The sequence below is a fragment of the Sciurus carolinensis genome, chromosome 4 (genome assembly GCF_902686445.1).
Source record: "Sciurus carolinensis chromosome 4, mSciCar1.2, whole genome shotgun sequence".
Lineage (NCBI taxonomy): Eukaryota > Metazoa > Chordata > Mammalia > Rodentia > Sciuridae > Sciurus > Sciurus carolinensis.
Genome location: NC_062216.1, coordinates 69,179,367 through 69,199,212, shown reverse-complemented (window position 1 = coordinate 69,199,212; position 19,846 = coordinate 69,179,367). Strand labels below are relative to the sequence as shown.

The 19,846-nt window shown below is 52.8% G+C and overlaps 1 protein-coding gene across 1 annotated transcript in view; it reads left to right on the top strand.

The window, feature by feature from the left end:
- The window catches only part of Tspan11 (tetraspanin 11), a 75,359-nt gene extending 56,187 nt beyond the window's left edge, over positions 1-19,172 (top strand). Inside the window, 5 exon segments of the mRNA XM_047551638.1 lie at positions 3,343-3,417; positions 4,279-4,383; positions 7,071-7,229; positions 7,577-7,663; positions 14,463-19,172. Of these exon segments, the coding sequence (XP_047407594.1) occupies positions 3,343-3,417; positions 4,279-4,383; positions 7,071-7,229; positions 7,577-7,663; positions 14,463-14,522 (486 nt within the window). The 3' untranslated portion in view covers positions 14,523-19,172.
- The last annotated feature ends 674 nt before the right edge of the window (positions 19,173-19,846 follow it).

Genomic DNA, 19,846 nt, shown 5'->3' with positions numbered 1-19,846 from the left:
CACCACAGAAATTTCATAAGGTCACTGTTCTGGTGGGTTTGTCCAGCGCCTGTTGTCTCAGAGGCATACTTTGTAAGAAACACACTCTTCATCTAAACCAGGGGATGTTTCCCGAGCATACATCTAGACCCAAGACCATACCAGGTACTGTGGAGGAGCCAGAAGAACATAAGAAGTGGCCCCGTTCCCCAGAAGCTGCCCTTAGAGGTTAATACCTGCAACCAAATCAACTGAGATCAAGCAGTGGGTACAACTGTGTGGTTCTACCAGGGAAGGCCAACATCAGGGAGCAGAGGGGCAGGCAGGGCAGGGACACAGAGGTGCTCCAAGTTCAGAGGGAAGGAACAAGTAGAAAATGCTTGTCAGGCAGGAGGTAGCAGATGAAGCACTGTGAGCTTTGGCAGGGGCTTGGCACTGCCAACCAGGGATGGCTTAGTTGACCTAACTGGGAATTGAAGGACAGTAGTCACTGGAATTCCAGGCAGGGGGACCAGGGAGGGCAAAGCATTGAAGGCTGAACAGTGTGGCCTGTATTGAGGGGAACTGTACACAGGGACACGAGGAATACTTCTCAGATTCGCACAAACAGCAGTTAGGAGTCCTGAGATAATTCCACTGGAATTATCGGTGTCTGGAAGGACTTCCACTCTTCAGTGGAAGGGCTGAGGTGAAGCATTTGTTAGAACCCAAGGCCACACAAGGCAAAAACCTCAGCAAGCTGGCCTCGTTGCCAAGGGACTCCAGCCAGCCAGCCATGGACAGGGCTGCCAGGACCCTCAGGCCGGAGAATCTCAATGAGCACCACCCTTCGCCCACCTCCTGGGAGCTGTCACAGCAGGAGCTGTGACTCAGGGCCTCCCCCACCCAGGTGAGTCACATACCTGCAACCATTCTGCCTTGGAAGTTGCTGCCTGGAGCCAGCGCCCATGCCCACCAAGCACCCTGGCTTCAGTCTCCTCGAAGCCCCAGGCCTGGCCCTCACTTCCCTCCGTGACATCTTCACACTCTGGAACCCCTAGCTCTGCTCGGGAGGGGTGGCACCACGCCACACTGATGCCCCTCTCCTCCCGCTGACAGCCCTGTCGGTTACATAGTCCAGTGGATGCCCCAGACAAGTCTCTGAGGGGCCGGCCGGTACTGATTTAGCCTGCCATTAAGTCAAGCAAGGGGCTTCCCTGTCTCTCCCTCTCCCTCCTCTCTCTTCCCCTCCTGTCTTCACTAGCAACTCTAGCAGTGGCTTCCCCAGGGGAGCAGCATGACATGGCTACATCTTCAGGATGATCATCCGTGTGCCAGTTACAGCTGACAGCAGTGACGGAGGGGAGGCGGGTGGCAAGATGCCGCCCTCCTTGCTGCCAGCAGCCAACTTCTCCCACGCCGGTTACAGGCACTCCTTCATTTCTTCCTCCCACCTTGGGGGTCACACAGGTGTGTGCCCAGTAGGCCTGGAGGTAACCAGCCCTCAGTGCCAACAGGTCCTATGTGGCAGGACGAAACTGTCCTCAGAACCTCGGTAGGGTAAGGGGAGTGGAGGGTACTTGGAACCAGCAAGAAGGACAGCCACATCAGAGAGAATTTAGAGGCCCAGCACATCCTAGGGACCCTGAGGAGCATGAGGTAGGGAGGGGTAAGCCCCCTGAGTGATGATGCAGCCACACTCTGACACTCCCCCATGGCATGGGCAACTCCGCACATAGCCTGGGATGACCTGCTGCCTCTGGCTCACAAGTACTCTCACCTCATGCCTGTGGCCCAGAGCTCTGGTCAGAACATCATGAAGTGTGTTTCCCCTCCTGCCAATCCTCTCAACACTCAGGGTGGACAGGCAGGCCATGCGGCCATTTTCTACTGGAGAGGAAATGGAGGCCATGTCCCACAGTCAGGGCCAACATGGATGACCCTAAAGCTTGCATCCTATGAAGCAACCAGTCAAGGATGAAATCCAGCCTGCACAGCTCCTGCTGAGCCACAATCTTGAATGTTTTTCTAATTTGCATCAAAGCTTTTGTGGTCTCCCAACCAGAGCCAGCAAGTGGCAGAACCAGACTCAAGCCTCAGTGGTTGACTGGCCACCAGCCTTTCAGACCAAGATTTCAGGCCCTAGTTCAGAGAGCAGAAAGGGACCATCCACAGACCCACTTGCCAGCCCCCTGCCTCAGCTTACCCTTGATCCCATTCAGAACCATCTGTAGACCCAAGCAAATAGGACGAAGAGTCCACAGCCCAGGAAACATGACTTCATGGAACCTGCCACCATCTCCCTTCCTCATCCCAATACCCAGGAGGTTGGCATCTCCTGTCCAGATAGCCTGAACCTCCACACAGGGCACGCCCTGCAGCTGGGGAACCAGTGGAATGTGGACCCCACCCAACCCCCTCTTCTCTCCCTTCTTTTCCTTCTGTCCTACCTCTTTATCTCCCTCTCCCTGTTCCCTCCAAGTCCACGTGGGTTTGACGCCTTGGCTCCTGCAAGAATACACCAGGGTCCAGCATTGTCCAGGAGGCTCTCTGACAGTGCAAGTCCTGCTGGGAGGGAGGAGGGCGGGCCCATCCTGCCAGGCATAGTGCCCAGCCAGGACACCCCATCAGCAGGGAAGCTGGAGGAGGCCCGACATAGTACGGGGAACGAAGAACACACTGCAGGGCTAGAAAGACTGGGAAGCAGCATGGGCTGGAAGGCAGTCCAGGAAAAACCTGGACACCAGCCTGGGCCTTCTCCTGAGCCTTGGTTGCATCACCCAGCTAGCCCCCTCCCACCCCCCCATTCTCTAGCCACATGGGCTCTGGCCACTCCCTGAGTACAAAGGCCTCTTGCTTTCTGCAGCCTCAGGCTTTGCCCATGGTCTCCCCCTGACTGGAGTGCACTTTTTCCTCCACCTGCAAATGCCTCCTCATCCTCAGAGACACTTCTGGGCATCACCACCTCCAGGAAGAGTTCTCTGACTGCTCACTTCACCAGGATCCTCTCAACATTTCTAGCATTTCCTTGTAGTAGCATTTACAGCACAGCATGTAACTGCTTATTGGTCCATCCCCTACCACCAACTTGGAGGGCAACGACTGCCTTATTATGATATCTGGCACCTGGCATCCAGTGGGTATGCAGTGAGGAGGTAGATGACTGGATCACCAGCAGACCAATGGCAAGGGGTAAAGGAGTGAGAGGGGCACTTGGTGCCAGTGGCCAGCAGGGCCATCATGTCCTGCTGGTAAGAGAAGGAAGATGGTAGGTGATGGCAGTCCCCAGCAAGTATCTCTACTGCCCCCAGTTCTTTAGGGGTAACGTTTGTCACAGTAGTGCTCGGTTCCCTAGTGGTGACTTTCTTCTCTCCTTGCTCCTAGTATTTCTGCCTGTTGCTTGTCATCTTCCTTGTAGAGCTGGTGGCAGGTGTCCTGGCCCACGTGTACTACCAGAGGGTAAGTGGAACCAGAGGGTACTTTCCCTGCCAGTGCCCTGATGAAGCAACAGCAAGGGAGTAGGGTGCTGAGGCCGTCACATACAGGGTGGTCCTTTTTCCCAGGCCCCCACAATCCTCTGCACATCTGGATCCCATCTTCTTCTCTGGGTTCCAGCCATTCTCTGACGTCTGTTGATGCTGATGTGTGCAACATGGGAGTTTGGGGTGGTGGGAGTGTCCTATGGGAGGTTGGGTCATCCCTCTCCCCTCCCAAGGACAGTTAGAGGATGAAGAGGATGAATCCATCTGTCAAAGACATCCAAGGGGAAGGGCTTGGTGCAGGATTAAATGCCAGACCATAAAAATAAGTTCAGGCTTTGCTTGCACAGAATGAGCAAGGTCCCCTCCCCTACTGTGGCCTCTGAATCAGGGGTTTGAGGCCATGCACAGGGTGATTTGGGGTTGGTAGAAGGAGTACCACCATGATGGTTGATTGAACCAGTGTCCACACAGTGCCCACAGGGCAGCAATTGGTAATACTTTGAATATAACTTTGTAATCAAAATTCAAACCCACAGCTACTGGAAATCCGCCTGTGTGTAGCCCCAGCTCTGGCTGACACTGTGTGTGAACTGTCTCTCCCCTGCCTCTGCTCAGCTCTGCCCGTCACTCCAGGGCCCTCATGGTGGCGCTGAAGTTTGCAGTATCCTCTCCATGAACATGCTCAGTGCTGTCTCTGTAGATACTGAGATGCCCTGCCAGGGCAGCACCTGCAGTCCAGTGTCCTGGACTTAGCTGGCAGGACTTCGGAGTATGCCTGGGCCCTGGAGGGTGGAGTAGGGGTCTTTCTGACATCCACTCCATGCTCCTCCCTCCTCAGCTGAGTGATGAACTGAAGCAGCACCTGAATCGCACCTTGACCGAGAACTATGGGCAGCCCAGGGCCATGGAGATCACAGCCTCTGTGGACCGTCTCCAGCAAGATGTAAGGCACCAAGCAGACACAGGTTCACAACCTGACTCTGTTTCTTCCCATCTGTGTGACCCTGGGCAAGTTCCTTACCCTCTCTGAGTTTCCATTGCCACATCCCTAATGGGAAACTCATGGGATGTGTGAGCTGTAATTATGCTCACATCCAGCACATGAAAAGTGCTTTCTGAACCCTGGTTCCTCTCCTACATCCTCCTCTGCCTTCACCTTTAGCATGGCTTCCCCTGACCTCTTCCTCCAAATCCCTCATGCTGACTCTCATTTTGGGTCCCCTGGAGGAAGAAGGTTGGGTCATCCCTCTCCGCTCCCCAGGATAATTAGAGTATGAATCCATCTGTCAAAGATGCCAGGAGAACTCTATCTGGTCAGGATAAAGGACAGGAAGCTCTTTTCCAGCCCCTTCTCTCTGTGGGCTGCCTTTCTCCTCCCTCGGGGATCTGAAAGAAAGAGCTGTGACAGGCTCTGGGTGAAGTGTCACTTCTGTAGAATAGAAAAAAAGAATATCTTTCCTTTCCAAAAAGAGTTGCAGCTGACCCCCAGTGAGTCCCACAGTCCCAGCCAGAGGTAGGGAATGGGCAACTGACCTCAGACCTGGGCTGTCCAGTACAGTGGCCACTAGCCACATGTCACCGTTTACACTTAAATGCAAAACTCAGTTCCTCTCATACTACTCACCATTCAAGTGCTCAATAACCACACATGGCTAGTGGCACCGATATAGGACATTTCCTAATTCTCTTGGACAGTTCTGTCCTAATCGTTTCCTGATGGAAAATTCCAACCAGCTCTACTCTGCTCCCATTCCCTCTGCCATCTAGCACCCCCGACCCAGACCCAAGGCCTTGCTCTTGGACCCAAAAAAACATCAGGCAAGTAGAGGAAGTTACTGGGTCCTGAGTGCCAGGTGTCATGGTTCAGCCCTTCCCCATCTCCCCAAGGCGTGGGTTCAACTCCCAGTCAGGGCTGCAGGGAGGAGTCGCTTCTCTGAACCAGGGGCCAGGGACACTGTCCACACAGGCACATGCCCACACGTGTAGCCACACCCAACGTGCTTAGCCAGGAGCTGGGATGGGCAGCACAGGCTGCTGGTCAGCTGTCCCAAGCTCAGTGTATGCCTGCTGGGCCTCACAGGGGAAGAACTATGTGAGACGGTGACGAGGATAGAATCCCTGCCCCAGGCACCTATTCTGGAAGCTCGGCACACAGCAATGTGCCCTTGCTTGGCTTGGGTTCCCCTGGACACTTGGGTTCCCCTGGACGAGAGGCGAGGTGGGTGGTTTACAGGGGAGACTGACTGGAGGTAGGCAGGAAGCAGGGTAGGTAGAAAGGTGGGAGCCACAGGTCAGGGCGGGGACATGTGTGAGGAAGGGCACCTCTGAGAGCAAAGGCTGCGTTGCTGACCAGGACCTTCGTGGGCATCGGACATGTAGACATGGGTCTCAAATTCACCAAGGATAGGTGGCACCCCATCCCACAGCATAGGCAAGAGAGAAGCCACTGCTGTCTTGGGATCAGAGCACTCCTGTGGCAAACGTTACCCCTAAGGAGTGCTCTATCCTCAAGACAGTAGTGGCTTCAGAGCCAGGGCCAGCATCAGGTCCTTCAGCAGCACCACACGTATGCAAATGACACGTGTGTATGTACCACAGGTCACACTAGTAGGATGGTGACTACGAGCTGCTCGTTAGCTGCTAGCTCTCTACAGACCCTTTCCTAAGTGCATAATTTGCAGTCTGTCCTCACAACAACCCTGTTGGAGGGGCTTTTGTTGTCCCCATTTTACAAGTGACACAGGAATAGCAGGGCATAAGCACACACGTGCAGAGACACACGGTAAACTCCAGTGCGACTTCCGCTCACACCGTCCCTGCCCACTTCTTCTTCCTCTGGGCCACATATGGGCTTCTATTATCGCTCCTTCTAAACACCAGAAATGAGATGCTCCCCCAGGGCAGGATCCCTGCCTGACTTGTTTTTGAACTCAGTCCCCAGCTTCACTCCTGGCACATAGTAGGTGCCTCAGAAACACTTGTTCACTCTATGAAGGTACCTGCATGCCACCTACCCACCCTATACTACAGAGACCTCCTTGAGGTAGCTGTGTCCCCAGCCTATAGAGGATTTAACATCTCAGTGCCTTGACTCAGAAGAGTAAGAAGTGATCGATGTCAGTTTGGACTGCCATTTCCCTTCCCTTCACCAAAGACAGCCTGGGTGGTACTCAGCATACCCCATGGTCAATGCCGAGCTGCTGGTGTCATGCATGGGCTCTGGGACACTCTGGGCCCCTGTGGTATGGGAGCTCTGAGTCTTCAAAGTCAGAATGAGGACCAAGAAACTCTGGCAAAGCTGTGTCCCTGTCCCCAGCTCCTGCCTCCCAGATGACCAGGAAATGTCCCCTTGTTGTTTTGCCCCAGCGGGTCCTAGCTTCACTGCCCAGTGGTACACAGCCCCACCCTCTCAGGACCCCAGCATCCATCTACTCCACGTGTCCTGGGGGCCACTTCTGCACCAGGCCTGTGGAGAGGGCCCCAGAGGGACGTGTTTCCTGCTCAAAACCAGGGAAGGAGAAAATCGCAGGGAGGATCTGAAGGGGTTGAGTCAATACTGCAGCCCTGTAACCCAGGGACTGAAGGGGCCCACACAAGCCCCTCTCACCTCCAGCCTCGATCTCCCTCTAGTTCAAGTGCTGTGGAAGCAACAGCTCTGCTGACTGGCAGCACAGCACGTACATCCTGTCTCAGGAGGCCGAGGGCCGCCGGGTGCCCGACAGCTGCTGCAAGACGGTGGTGACTCGCTGTGGCCAGCGGATCCACCCCTCCAACATCTACAAGGTGGAGGTGAGTGCCCAAGCTCCAGCTGGGGGTGTGGTGGGGGCCAAAAAGGCCGTCTTAGACAGATGGGTTTGGGAAAAGCAGAACATTCCTTGGTTATGAACCTCAGTGCTTGGGGCCACCAAGGGTCTCTACAGAGCCCTAAGGACAAGCAGTTCCTACTGGGAGAACCCCAGAAATCATGGCAGGAACCCTGGGGCCCCTCTAGAAGCCTGGGAGCAATTCCAAGGCTGGATCCCGGTCCTTTCATCTCTGGCCTCCCTCAACCTCCACTGGACAGTGGGCAGTCAGCCCTGCCTCCCCATTCCTAGACCTGCAGGGCGAGGCACGTGTAACCCATGGCTCCATTGCAGGGAGGCTGCATCACGAAGCTGGAGCAGTTCCTGGCTGACCACCTGCTGCTCATGGGGGCAGTGGGCATCGGGGTGGCCTGCCTGCAGGTGAGTTGCGTGGGGGATCAGGACAGGGTCTGCATGGAAGCACTTGGAAGCCCTCACCTGTTGACCGAAATAAGTGGCCCTTTGCACACCCATAGCCCTCCCCTGCCCTACCTGTCTTCTCTTCCCTTCCCTTTGCAACCTAGGATGAACCACAAGGTCAGTCTCTTCCCCAGGGAACATTGAACAACTTGAACTTATAAGGAACAGGGACCTGGGAGGAGTCTGAGTGTGGGCTCAGGTATGTGTGTACACCCTGTGTGTGTGCAGCCTGCTGTGGTGTGTGTGGGTCCGCGAGTGCCTGCATGCATCTGGGTCTGCCTGGTTGGGGCGTGTGCAGTGCACGTGTTGAGATGTGCTTGTGCGTATGTGTATGTGTTGCAATGTACCTGCACTCATTTCTTTGTGGGTGTGCATGTGTGTGTGTGTGCACGTCCTCTTCTCTTGTACACCCAGCTCTCTCCCTGAGGATGGGCGATGCCCTTGGTCCCTGTTGTTTCCTTCCACACCACCCGCCAGCCACTACCCAGGAAGCTGGCATCATTGACATCAGTTGCTCCAGTTCAATGGAGAGGAGCCAGGAGGGGACTCTCAGGGGCTGGGCAGATACAGTGAGCTCAGGTTCCTGAGGCCCCTACCTCACCCTCACCTGGCACTCACATTCTGATGTAGGCCGTCCTTCCAGAGGGAGCTTCACACCCTTCAGTCCTGCCTGGCACTCCCAACTCCAGTGCCATCCAGCATCTAAGAAAGGGCAGGGGCTCTGGAGTCAGAACACCTGATCCAGACCTGGCTCTGCTCCTGTGGGATCTTGAACGGTTGCTTAACTTCCAGTCCTTCACCGTCTTCATCTACAAAATGTTGGTCATTTCCCTAACCTTGTAAGGTCTAAATAAGAATTACAGGATGCATGTCACCCACTCTTGGCACCTGGCACTTACAAAGACCTCCATAAGTGGGAACTGTCTTTTCCAGGTACCTGTGAACTTCAGAATATTTTCAGTGGCTTCCTCTCATCAGATCCTTACAACAACCTGAGACCCAAGTCAGGTAGGGAGGATATCAGGAAATGAGACCTGGAGAGGCCATGTATGTAAGGTGTCACATACTGAACTGATACAGAGGTCTCCTGAATTTAGTCCTTTGCTTTCCCAAACCCCTAACTCCCACATGGAGGTGTATAGAGAAGAGACACTTGGAGTGCTAATGTCAACTGTCTTCAGGAGACTTCCAGTGTAGGGTCCTTCCAAAACACGTACTGTCCATACACAATAGTGTGTGGACCTAGAAGACTCAGCTGCAGGCTTGCATGCTGGGAAGAAGGTCCCAGCCTCTGAAGGGAGACCCTTCTTGGTTCTGCCTCCTCCTAGTCATGTGACCTAGGGGCAGTTATTTCAACTCTGAGTCTCAGTTACTCATTTGAAAACTGGTGTACTTATTCTTTGGTGGCTGGTCATGAGAATTAGCAATAAGCATGTAAATTATTATAATTACCAGAATTATTGCCAAGCATATAACAGGTGTTCAATAAATGAGTCTCATCATTTTTATTATTTCTACATGGACATGTTGTCTCTCAAAACAAACAAACAAAAAAATCTCCAATTGTTCCCCAGCTAGAGTGGCTTGCCTCTATGTGCTCATTTACCTGCATGGTCCAGGGAGCCCCAGGTGACCTTAGCATAGCCCCTTTGGTGTACTCCCAAGCACAGGCCTTCTGTCCCATTTGCTGAAACCAAAAAAGTCACCATTGGAACCCAGGGAAGGAGCTACTCTGTGCTCCAGATCCTGGCTCAACTAAGGTTTACTTCAGCAGTTGAGGGGACCTGCTCTATATGGATACTGATCAGGCCTGGTCTACTTCTGTCCAATGCTTCCCGATCCGTCTGTCCATAGAGGCCATAGCCAAAAACAGAGAAGCCAAGGACATGGAGTAAGAACACAAATGCCCAGAGTCAAGGTGGAGCTTTACTGGGCAGTGCATCACAAGCCCACTGAAGTCTTCTCCCCACTCACAACCCCCAACATGGAAGGTATTCCATGACTTTTGGGTTCCCTGAGAGGGAGCTTTACCTGGCCGTGGCTCTGGATCTCAAGGCCTTGCCCAGTGTTCCCCTCTGCAGTCCACTGAGCCTACCCTGCAGCAACCAAGCCTCAGGTTAGCGCTCCCTCTACTGGCCAGAGCTGGGCACTAAGCTGCCCCAGTCCTCTAGGTGGGTTGAAGCCTCTTCCCCAGACAGATATCCTCCTCCCAACCAGAACTGACACCAGCTACCTCCCATGCACACCCTTCACAGCACTTTAGGGACCCCCAAATTTCAGAATGTCAAGCATAAGATGGTGTCACAATGTTTCCAGGTCCCCAGAACTAGAGGAAATCTTGCTTGGGAGTCAGAGGGCGTAGATTCTACACAGTTCCACCTCCTGCAGTGTAACCTTGGGAACATCCCATTCCTTCTCTGAACCCTGTAGAATGGAGGGATTGGACATTTTTTAGCCTTTTTAAAGCAGCAGCATCCACTTTTCAGTGTAGTTACCACATAGAAACCCAGTCCATTAAACACAGAAGGCAGAGCAGCCGTTAGGATTGACACAGGAGACGGGACTTTTGTGACAGCCGCCCTCACTGAGCTAGCTACACCTGGGATTTCTGGTGCAGTTTAAAAACCACTGGCTCAGTCCATCTCTCAGGAACCTTGTGACTCTAATGTGTGATTTTTTTTTTTTTTTTGGTAAGATTCATCTCAGCAACCAGTTACCTTGGGACTGATGTCCTACAGCATCCAGGAATGTTAAAGCAGATGACTTGTGAACACTCTGAAAACCAAGCAGAAAGTTCACTGAGTGTTACCACACTAACTTCAGCCAGGTATTGAGCCACATGCTGAATGTCACCTTGTGGGCCTGTGTACCAGGCACTCATGGGCTTAGGAGAGATCATGACAACTAGATGACCACACTGTGAGAGGGAAATGAGAAGATCAATGCCAGTCTGCCTTCAGCCTCAGACCATCTCTTCCTCGTTTTCCTTAGTGATCTCAGAGAAGGCCCAGAGTGGCTGATCAACTCTGATCACTGGCCACATCTGCAGGAGTAGCCGGTCTGTTCATAATAAAGCCAGCAGGGAAGAAAGAGCTCAGTGAGTGGAGAAGATGTACTGAAAGGAAGGATGAGTCTTGTATGAGTTCAAGTCCTTGAATTTAAGTCTCGCCTTGCTTTGTATCGAGCCTATGACACAGAGCAGGGGAATAATCTACCTGGGTTGCATGATATAGATTCAGCCAGGGAGGGCGCTAGGAGAAATCAGGAAGAGAACAAGGGTGCAGGAAGTGCCAATTCAAGCCACACCAAGGCCCCATGCTCTGGTTCCAGCCCCACCCTCCAAGTGGGACAAGACCTCCACAGAGTCTTCAGAGCGGTGGTCCTCAACTTGTCTGCACATTGGATCCCCTGGCAAGCTTTAAAACTGCCCAAGGCCCAGACTACACCCCAGCACAAGTAAATAAAATGGTCTGAGGCCAGCCCCAAGGCATCAGTGTGTCTGCTAAGTTCCCTAGTGATTCCTTTGTGCAGCCAGGTCCACAGTGAGGACAGGTAGGCTGGAAGTCAAGTGTGGGCAGGATCAGGAGATGGAAGAAGAAGGCAGTCTTGGTGTCTTTACACCACTGCAGTCATGTGGGGGAAGGAGGAGACTTTTCCTGGGAGGCTCCAGAGGACAGGCAAGAGTTAGAGGTGGAATTTAAAAGGAGACAGATTGGACACCTTTGTAATTAACCAACAATTAACTGCAATTAACCAATAGTGGTCCTTACAGAGACTGAGTTCTCTGCCTGCAAGCTGGGGCAGAGGCTGGGGGCCCGCATGGATGCTAAAGGGAGGAATCTTTTTCATCAAAGACGAGGCCTCCTGGCCGTGCACGGCCGTGCACCTGTTCCTCTCAGCAGGGTCAGCAGGCTCCTCTCTCCACTCTGGCCATGTAACTTGCCATACTGCAGGCAGGTGTAGACCAGGTAGGCATCATCAGGTTCTTGAGGTGCCCTCCCTACCACAGACTGCCAGATCAGGGAGAACCCTACTGTCAGTTTTGGTTGCACATTAGAAACACATTTCTAAAATACCCTTGCTCAGATTCTGGGTGCCCAGATTCTGGCTCAGGTTGTCTGGGATGAGTCCCATGTGTGGGTATTTTTTAGTCTCCCAGATGATTTGAACATACATTTTGGGTAGAGAACCCTAGGCCCATCTTATTCACAGGAAGTGACAGAAAAGGAGAAAGAACCAGGGTGAGGGAACAGCACGTGCCTGGCTGGCTGGCAGGGTTGGGCTTTATGCTAAGGGCCCAGGATAGGGGTGCTGCCTGGCCTCAGGCTCTGGGTACTGTACCCTCCTATTATCCTAGTTTTTTGGTTTGGATTGGTTTGGTTTTTTCATTTCTTCAGTGTTTGTTATCTTGGTTTTTAAAGAATCTTACCAGGGCAGACTCTGGACCAGTGACAGACTGGAAGTTTTTGTACTGATGGAGTGAGATTTGAGGCTCAGAGAGGGATGCAACTGTCCCCCTAGGTCACAGCCCATTGGTGCACACCCCAAACAGATACAGCCCACCATCACCCCAACATTCCATATGATTGGACGCAAGCATGTTTCAGAGCCCAGAAAAGTCACAAGACAGCCAAAATTGGGATCTGTAGGTCATCAGAAGGAAAACCAAAAGGTCCTTTGGGAATGACCTCCCAAAACGTTCCTGGCCCTTCTTTCAAGCTCTCTAATGACAGTCGGGGGCTGGCTTGGAAATGTCATAAGAATCTGAAAACATGATGGTCTGCCTTTTAACAATATCCTATACATGGCCAAGGGCTTTGCCCAGGCAGTTGCCAGAAGAAAGCACTGTGCACCACACAGGCCTGGCCCAACCTCGCCCTCTGCTGTGTCCCACTCGTGCAGTTGGCTTGTCCTGTGCCTGGGAGATGCTGATGCTCATTCAGGATCCCTTGAGTTCTTATCCTTTATCCCTTTGCACAATCAGGGTGTGGAGTGTGTGCATGTGTGAGTGTGTGTGCATGTGTGTGTGTTCATGTGCACACACCTTGATGAGAGCATCCTTTACCCCTCTGCATGATTTGGGGTGGGGTGTGTATGCATGTATGTGCATGCATGTCACATGTGTGTGCATGTGGACACACATTGATGAGCATGTGGCCCACACACCTCCACCCTTACTGTGCCTGTCCTGTGAGGGATCTGGAAACCCACATCTACTACAAAGGTGTGTGAACAAGGGAACTCAGCTCATCCAGGACCCCTGACTTGAAAGGTATACTGTAGATGTGAACACAGCTTACAACACAAGTGTGCTGGCCCAACGCTTCCCCTAGCTGCACCCTTAGCATGATTCAGAAAGATCCAGATAACCCCACAGGAAATTCGTCAAACCGTGAAGTGGACAGGAGTGTGCTGTGACACCTTGGTGGAATGGCTGTGACGGCTAGCTGCTGTTTAAAGTTACAGGAGGTACCCTCTTAAACCCCCTTTGGGCTTGTGACCCTGAGTCCCCAAGGTGGATTAGCACTGCTCTTAGCGTGGTGTGTACAAGCTGAAAGCAGTGTTCTCAGGCTTTGCTGTCCTCCAAGGAGGGCTGGGGTGGAGAGCAGAGAGGAAAGGGAAGATGAGGGGCCCATCATCGGTGACTGCCTCAGGCTGGCCTTGCAAAGACAAGCAGCTGCCTCCAGGCCATGCACATCTTCATCAGCCTGTCCTTCTCCCTCTGGACCCCATGGTCACCCTGGTCTGCATTGCCAAGGTCAGGTCCAGGGAAGAAGCTGGAGAAATTCAGGGTGTTTTTCCTGTATAGACGGAAATCTACCTTCACCCCTGTGTGGGACAGTCATGGGGTTGTTCAGGTACAGTGCCCCTCTCCTGTGGACAGATAATCAAGATCCAACACCTTGTCGTCATTATCAGAATCATGATGACAGTCTCAGGGCTTCTTGGTCTGACACATCCCATATCCTTGTCCTCAATACATCCTTGGTTGAAAAGAGGAGGAAGAGGGAGGAGGAGACACCATGAAGAGCAAGGAGGGAGAGTAAAGGTCCTCTTTGTTTTGGAAATGGGAAGTGGGAGACCTAGGTGGGAGGTGACTTTCCCAAGACTGCATGTGTCCCGGGCAGGATACTGTAGCCCTTCTTGTTCAACAAGTGCATGCCCACAGAGGGGCTGTCAGACAGGACTCCTAGGACCTGGATCTGCATCCCAAGCTGATTGACAGGACACGCTGGTGCTCCTCCCAAAGTCTCAGCCTCCCCAGTAGCTTCTGCCTAAGCATGGACAATGCACTAGAGTCTGAGGGCAGCAGAATAGAAGTGGACTAGAGAGAAAGACACTTCAAGCTCTAATGAGGGGGTGGAAATGTCATCCCTCGGTAACTAATTAAATTGGGCCTCCAGAGCAGACCTGGGATCACATACCAGCGGCAGCTTCTACTAGATAAATGCAGATCCTCAGGCCCTCATTTAGACTGCTGGGACTGTAATCTGCCAGGTAACAAGGCCCCAGGTGATTCACGCCCATCAGAGTGTGAAAAACCTTCTCTTGGACAGTTCTCAGAGTGTGGTTTCCCCCATACACCCCAGCATCACCTGGGGGCATGGAGCAACGCAGGTCCCACCCCAGGCCTTCTGAGTGAGAAGGGCCCTGGGATCCATCATGCACTCCAGCATGAGTGGCCTGCTCGGGGCACCACAGCCAGTGACCTCCTGGGGTTCTGATTTCTCTTTGCGCTCTGCTTTCTCCCTCCTGGCAGATCTGCGGGATGATTCTCACCTGCTGCTTGCACCGGAGGCTCCAGCGGCATTTTTATTAATGGCCAACCCTGTCCCCTTCTGGCTGCCCCTCACAAGTACAAGGGCCTACATCCCCACATCTCATCTGCTAGGCCTATAGAGTCTGCACCAGCTGAACTAGAATCATGGACTGCCTTTACTCTGCGCCCAGTCCCTGTGAGCCCACCAAGTGCCTGGGATGGTGGCTTCTGATCTTCCTACCCAGGCAGGGACCCTCAGCCCCCACCCCTCACTTCTGAGCATTCACTGCCAGAATCCTGGGTAGGGAACGATCCTCCCAGGACACAGCCAGAGCTCCTTGCCAAGCATGGAACATCGAGGACAGTAGGAAGGTATGAGAGCCAGGCTCTCTGCCCCTTGCAGCCGGAACCTGGAAGAAAGGCTGGAAAATGGGCCCTCCTGGGATTCCTGCGTTGTATTGGTGCATGTTTCCCATCTGGCTCATGCCAGGTGCATCCTGGTGGGGCAGTTAGGGATGGCTGCTTCCCCGGAAACCTAGCCAGTCCCTGGGTCTGCCTGTTCCCCACACTGTCTCATTTGGAAAGCAGCATCCTCCTATCCGCATTCCTACCTGCAGGGCTGGGAAAGGGGAGGCCTAAGGTGGGGCAGCTGAAAGCAGGTACAGCTGCCAGGGAAGGGAGGGAAGGGACGAGAGCCCTGCACCCTGCCAGGCCTCCCTCGGGAAGAGATTCCCCCTGGAGACCATGCCCCCAAACTCCAGCCTCCAGCAATATGCACATAACTCCTGTTCCAAGGCTTATTTTCAGAAATGCCAGGTTTTCAAACTATCTAACTGCTAATTTTGGTGGATTTAAAAGCCCTCCCCAAGTGGACCAAATCACAAACCTATAAATGCAGAGCCACAGAGAAGGGGAAGCTCTGAGGAAAGAGGCACCCTGCCTGGACCCCACTTTTCCTGAGTCCCTCTCCCCCTGACCACGTGGTCAGCATCCTGATCCTTCCAGGGGCCTCACTCTGCTTCCTTTTCTACTGCCCCAGAGCACACACAGTCCCTTCCTTTGGTTCTCTTATGCATCAATGATTGAGACAGGGAATTTTCAGGAAGAACGTTGCCAAATGCTAAGGGAGACCAGAAAGAAAATTCTAGGAAAAATAGGGAAGAATAGATATCAACTCATAGACAAACACAGGGAATCACCCCAGGTCCCATACTGCTGTTACTTGGGCAGCTCATAACATAAGAACCCCACTCCTGGTTTCCATCTTCCAAGGTCCTGCAGTTCTGTCCATGTTGGGGACCCTCTTAGTTCCCCCACAAGAAGGGGTAGCACTTTGTTACACTGAGACTGAGACCAAGAGAGGTCCCACCTTGCCTCCTACCCTATCCAGCCCTCCCTCTGATAAGCACAGCTCTTGCTGACCTGGGCTGGTCCTGAAGGAGGGACATTCTCTTCCATACCTAGCAGTGGCCTAGAGACCTCTCGTTTTGTCATCAATGTAGTCCTGAATGATCCAGAAACTGCATCCTCAGAACAGGAAGTAGCCATACAGATAGAGTTTAGACCAGGCTCTTGGGACAGACTGCTTTCTCCACTCTGGATTCTCCAGGGGCTCCTTAGAGCCTGGGCTGGTTTATCTCATCTGCCTAGATGATCTTGGGGTTGTTGATGCAAATTCATTAAAAAGAAGACAAGCTCTCCCAGCGATCCCAGACTGCACCACAGCCAAGAGAAATGGTGATTATCTAGCTGTGCTCCAACTTCCTGGGATTCATGCAGATAATCAAAACTGGATGTGACTCCCAGGCTTGCAGAGGCAGGGTTGAAAATCAGAGTGCTGGGCTGGGACCACATCCTTCCCACAGAGGCCCCACAGGATAGATGGCAGTGGCCAGGGATATTCTGTGGCCTTCCACATCTGCCCTGGTGGGTTCCCTTTATTCTCAGGGAGATGGGGACAGAGGTGATAGGTGGGCACCACTTGCACAGTCTTGTCCCTGAGACAGGCCAGGAGAGCCTGACTCATCAGTCCCTAGCCCAAAGGTTGGGTTAGGCCAACCCTACTGGGGATAGGATTAGCAGCGATTCCTTCCCTGGGCACCATCCAGCACAGACAGCCACTGGGGGGATGACTGGTTGGAGCTGCAGAGTGGGAGAACAGCCCAGAGCTTTTTGGAAACGTGACCTCCTTATTCATGCCAACAGGGTGGGACATGAGACAGGGTTAGTGGAAACAGAGCTCCAGAATAGAGAAGGTTCTGCCTCAGATATGATCCGTAGTGGGTTGTGCCCCTCCCACTGACAGGGATGCAGATCCATTCCTGAGATACTTCCTGCTCTTCCTGCTTGGAGACTATCACAGTCTTGAGTTCCTTGGAAAGAAAGAAAAATATAAACACATCCTCAGTCCTAGGGGAGAGGGTCACAAAATGTCCAGGGGTCCCTGCTGCTTGGGTTGGCACATTCTTGCCTTGAGTATACTAAGCACCCTGCCCTAAGCTCCCAGAGAGAACAACAAGAGAAGAGCATGTCCCCAAGCCCCTGGATAACTGGGAGGGAGGGATAGAAATGAAACTAGACTATGGTGAGAGACGAAGTGTTTATACCCATTAGTCTCTTTCTCCTTCCTCTCCCCTACACTACAGCCCTGACTCTAGGGGTCCCTTGGGCACAGCTATTTGAGGAATGTTTACTGAGGGTCTTCTGTGTACTTAGAATGTGTTAGTTGCATAAATGCATTATCTTTCTGTGACCCCAGTGAGAGGTACTAATTCCCCCATTTTGCAGATGAGGAAATTAAGGTTCAGCTAAGTCAGGGTCCCGCCTGCCCATGGTGATGGTTGTCATCATGGACTGCCAGCCAGGTAGACCCTAGGAAGGCCAGGCTAGGAGCCCTCTCTGCTCAGCATCCCACAGTCCTCCATCTCTGTAATAAGTTGTCAACCTGGCATTCAGGAACAAAGTGTCCTTCAGGGACACCCCCTCCCAGGTCAGACAGAGCCATCCATCACAGCCCGGCTCCAGTGGCCCTGCACATTTACAAGTGCAGAAGTCTGGTGTATTTCAGGGTGACAACCAGGCCCCCCCAGCAGGGAGGCTCAGGCAGCATCTGGGAGCCCAAGGAGCCTTGGCTCTTGGGAACAACTCAGCCCACACTTCTGTGACAAGGCTGACACTACAGAGAGCTGGGACTGTCCCTCTGCTCGCAAAGCCTTCATAGGGTCCGGTGGGAATCTCCTGCCCATGTGGACCTCAGCATCTGGGGCAGAGATGCCTCTCTCCAACCCATTGTGGGGGGCAGGGGAGAATCTCAGGTCATGTGCACCCACAGAGCCACCCTGGGCAGGGATGGGCTCTGGGTGGTGATGCTGTCTCCTCCCTTCCCAGTGAGGCCCTTTTCCTCCTTCTTGCTCTCCCCCCACATTGAGCACCTGCTATTGCTGGGCTCTGGGATGGACACAGTGTCACTTTTGTCCAGGGAGCCTGTGCATGGCCATAGGTGTTCAGATCTGGAAACATTCTGTGACCCTGGGGAAGCAGGATATGACAGGCCACTGGGATTAGCCCCAGGACCCTCATGCCTGAAAATCTACTTTGGCCTTAAAATCTGCTGCTCTGGGCCCCCTCTTCAGGGTTTAGAGGTAGGGGAAGTGAACTGGAACAGTTACCTTCATCACCACGCACCCCCACTCCCAACCTTGAAAGAACTCTACCACTAGGGCCACTTCAGCCTTGGGAAGGAAAGGCAGAAGAGGTGGGCCATCTGATGGAGGAGAAAAGCAGTTTTTTGTATGGCCGCTGGGTGGCGCTCATGTCTGCTGCAGATGGCATTTGATCAAGTGTCAAAACCAGCAACTCTTAAACTTGCTTTGGCATCATGATCACCTGGGGGCTTTTCAAAACAGATTGCCAATCTCCCCAGAGCTTCTCATCAGAAGGCCTGTAGTCAACAATTTGCATTTCCAGCAAATTCCTAGATGACACTGATGCTGCTGACCCTAAACACACTGCTTTGGACCATACCACAAAGGAGGACTGACTACCTTCTTTCAGATGTCACAAACCCCAGGGGTCAAAAGTCCAACAGGCTATCTGGCTTGAGTTCTACTTGTTGCAGCCTGGGACTGTTCCCACTTGATTCACTGGGAGAGGGTGGGATGAAGCCGGACACTGGCATCAGTTCACAGCCACCCAGGAAAGCACCTCTCAGCTGTGCATTCTTGCAGCACTACCCTGATGGATCTGTGACCTTGGCCAGTGGACTTGGCCAGTTCCAGGACCCCTCTTCCTGGAAGGGGACTAGTTACATTTTGCAGCCTGTTCTCCCACCACCCGCTATGTGCCTTGGGACAGCTCTGCTACAGCTTCGTCAATCCCAGCCAGGAGCACAGTACACAGCCCTGTACTCTAGGCCTCCCATGCGCCCAGTCTCCTTCCCACTTAGGCAACACCTGCCACACACCCTGCCATCTGCCCCAAGCAAGTGCCATTAATAATTCCAGGCAGCCCAGTGTTTGGAGGCCACTTGGGCTCCTGGACCCGGGTGGCCTGTGAATGTGGGTTACCAGAATTTTCTAGAAACAGAGAAGTTGCCTTAACTTACTGCTTATAGGGAAGCTGTAAGCATGCCTCTCTCCTTAGCTGATTTCAGTGGAAGCCCGGCTTCATGTACTACAGGGCATGACAATAAAGGAATTGTATTAAGGACTACGTTCTGCTGATCTGTCTCTTGCTCCTCTATAAAGGAATCCCAGGCCATTGGCTCACCGAATGCCTTGTTTTCCTACAGAAGCCTCCATGCTGGTCATGGCTCCCCTATTAGCAACCCATTTGATCACATTTGTAAGGGTTCTGCTCACCTTGCATCTGTCAGCTCTCATCATTCATTCAACTAGAATGACCTCTGTGCTCATGGGTGTCACTAGCTCCTACTTCAAAGTGAGAGCCAGCCTCAAGTGTGCTTCAGTTGGGTTCTGCTTAAAGCCACCCATCTTGGGTCTATTGGTGTTTTCATACCATTCCTAGGAGACTTGCCCACCTGTGTTAAGAAGCCTACACTTGTCTTCTCCCTGCTCACACACACACACTGTAGCAGGTGTGGAATATGGCAGGAGGTCTGCAGCACAGGGCTCCCTCTGGCTAACTTGCATGGTGGACCCCAAGCCACCTAACCCAGCATATCCAATAGATTTTCTCCACCTTGCAGCAGCTGATCCAATTCCATCCCCAAATCTAGATTCGAAAAGTTTCCCCTGCCAGTGCAAACAGACTTGAATCTTTGCCAAGGGCACCAGCTTACCTGGTAAAAAGCTGAAAGGAAGTGAACGCTTTGTATTTAGTAACATAAAATACCCATTTTCTTTCATTCACTCCTCTTTCTAGAA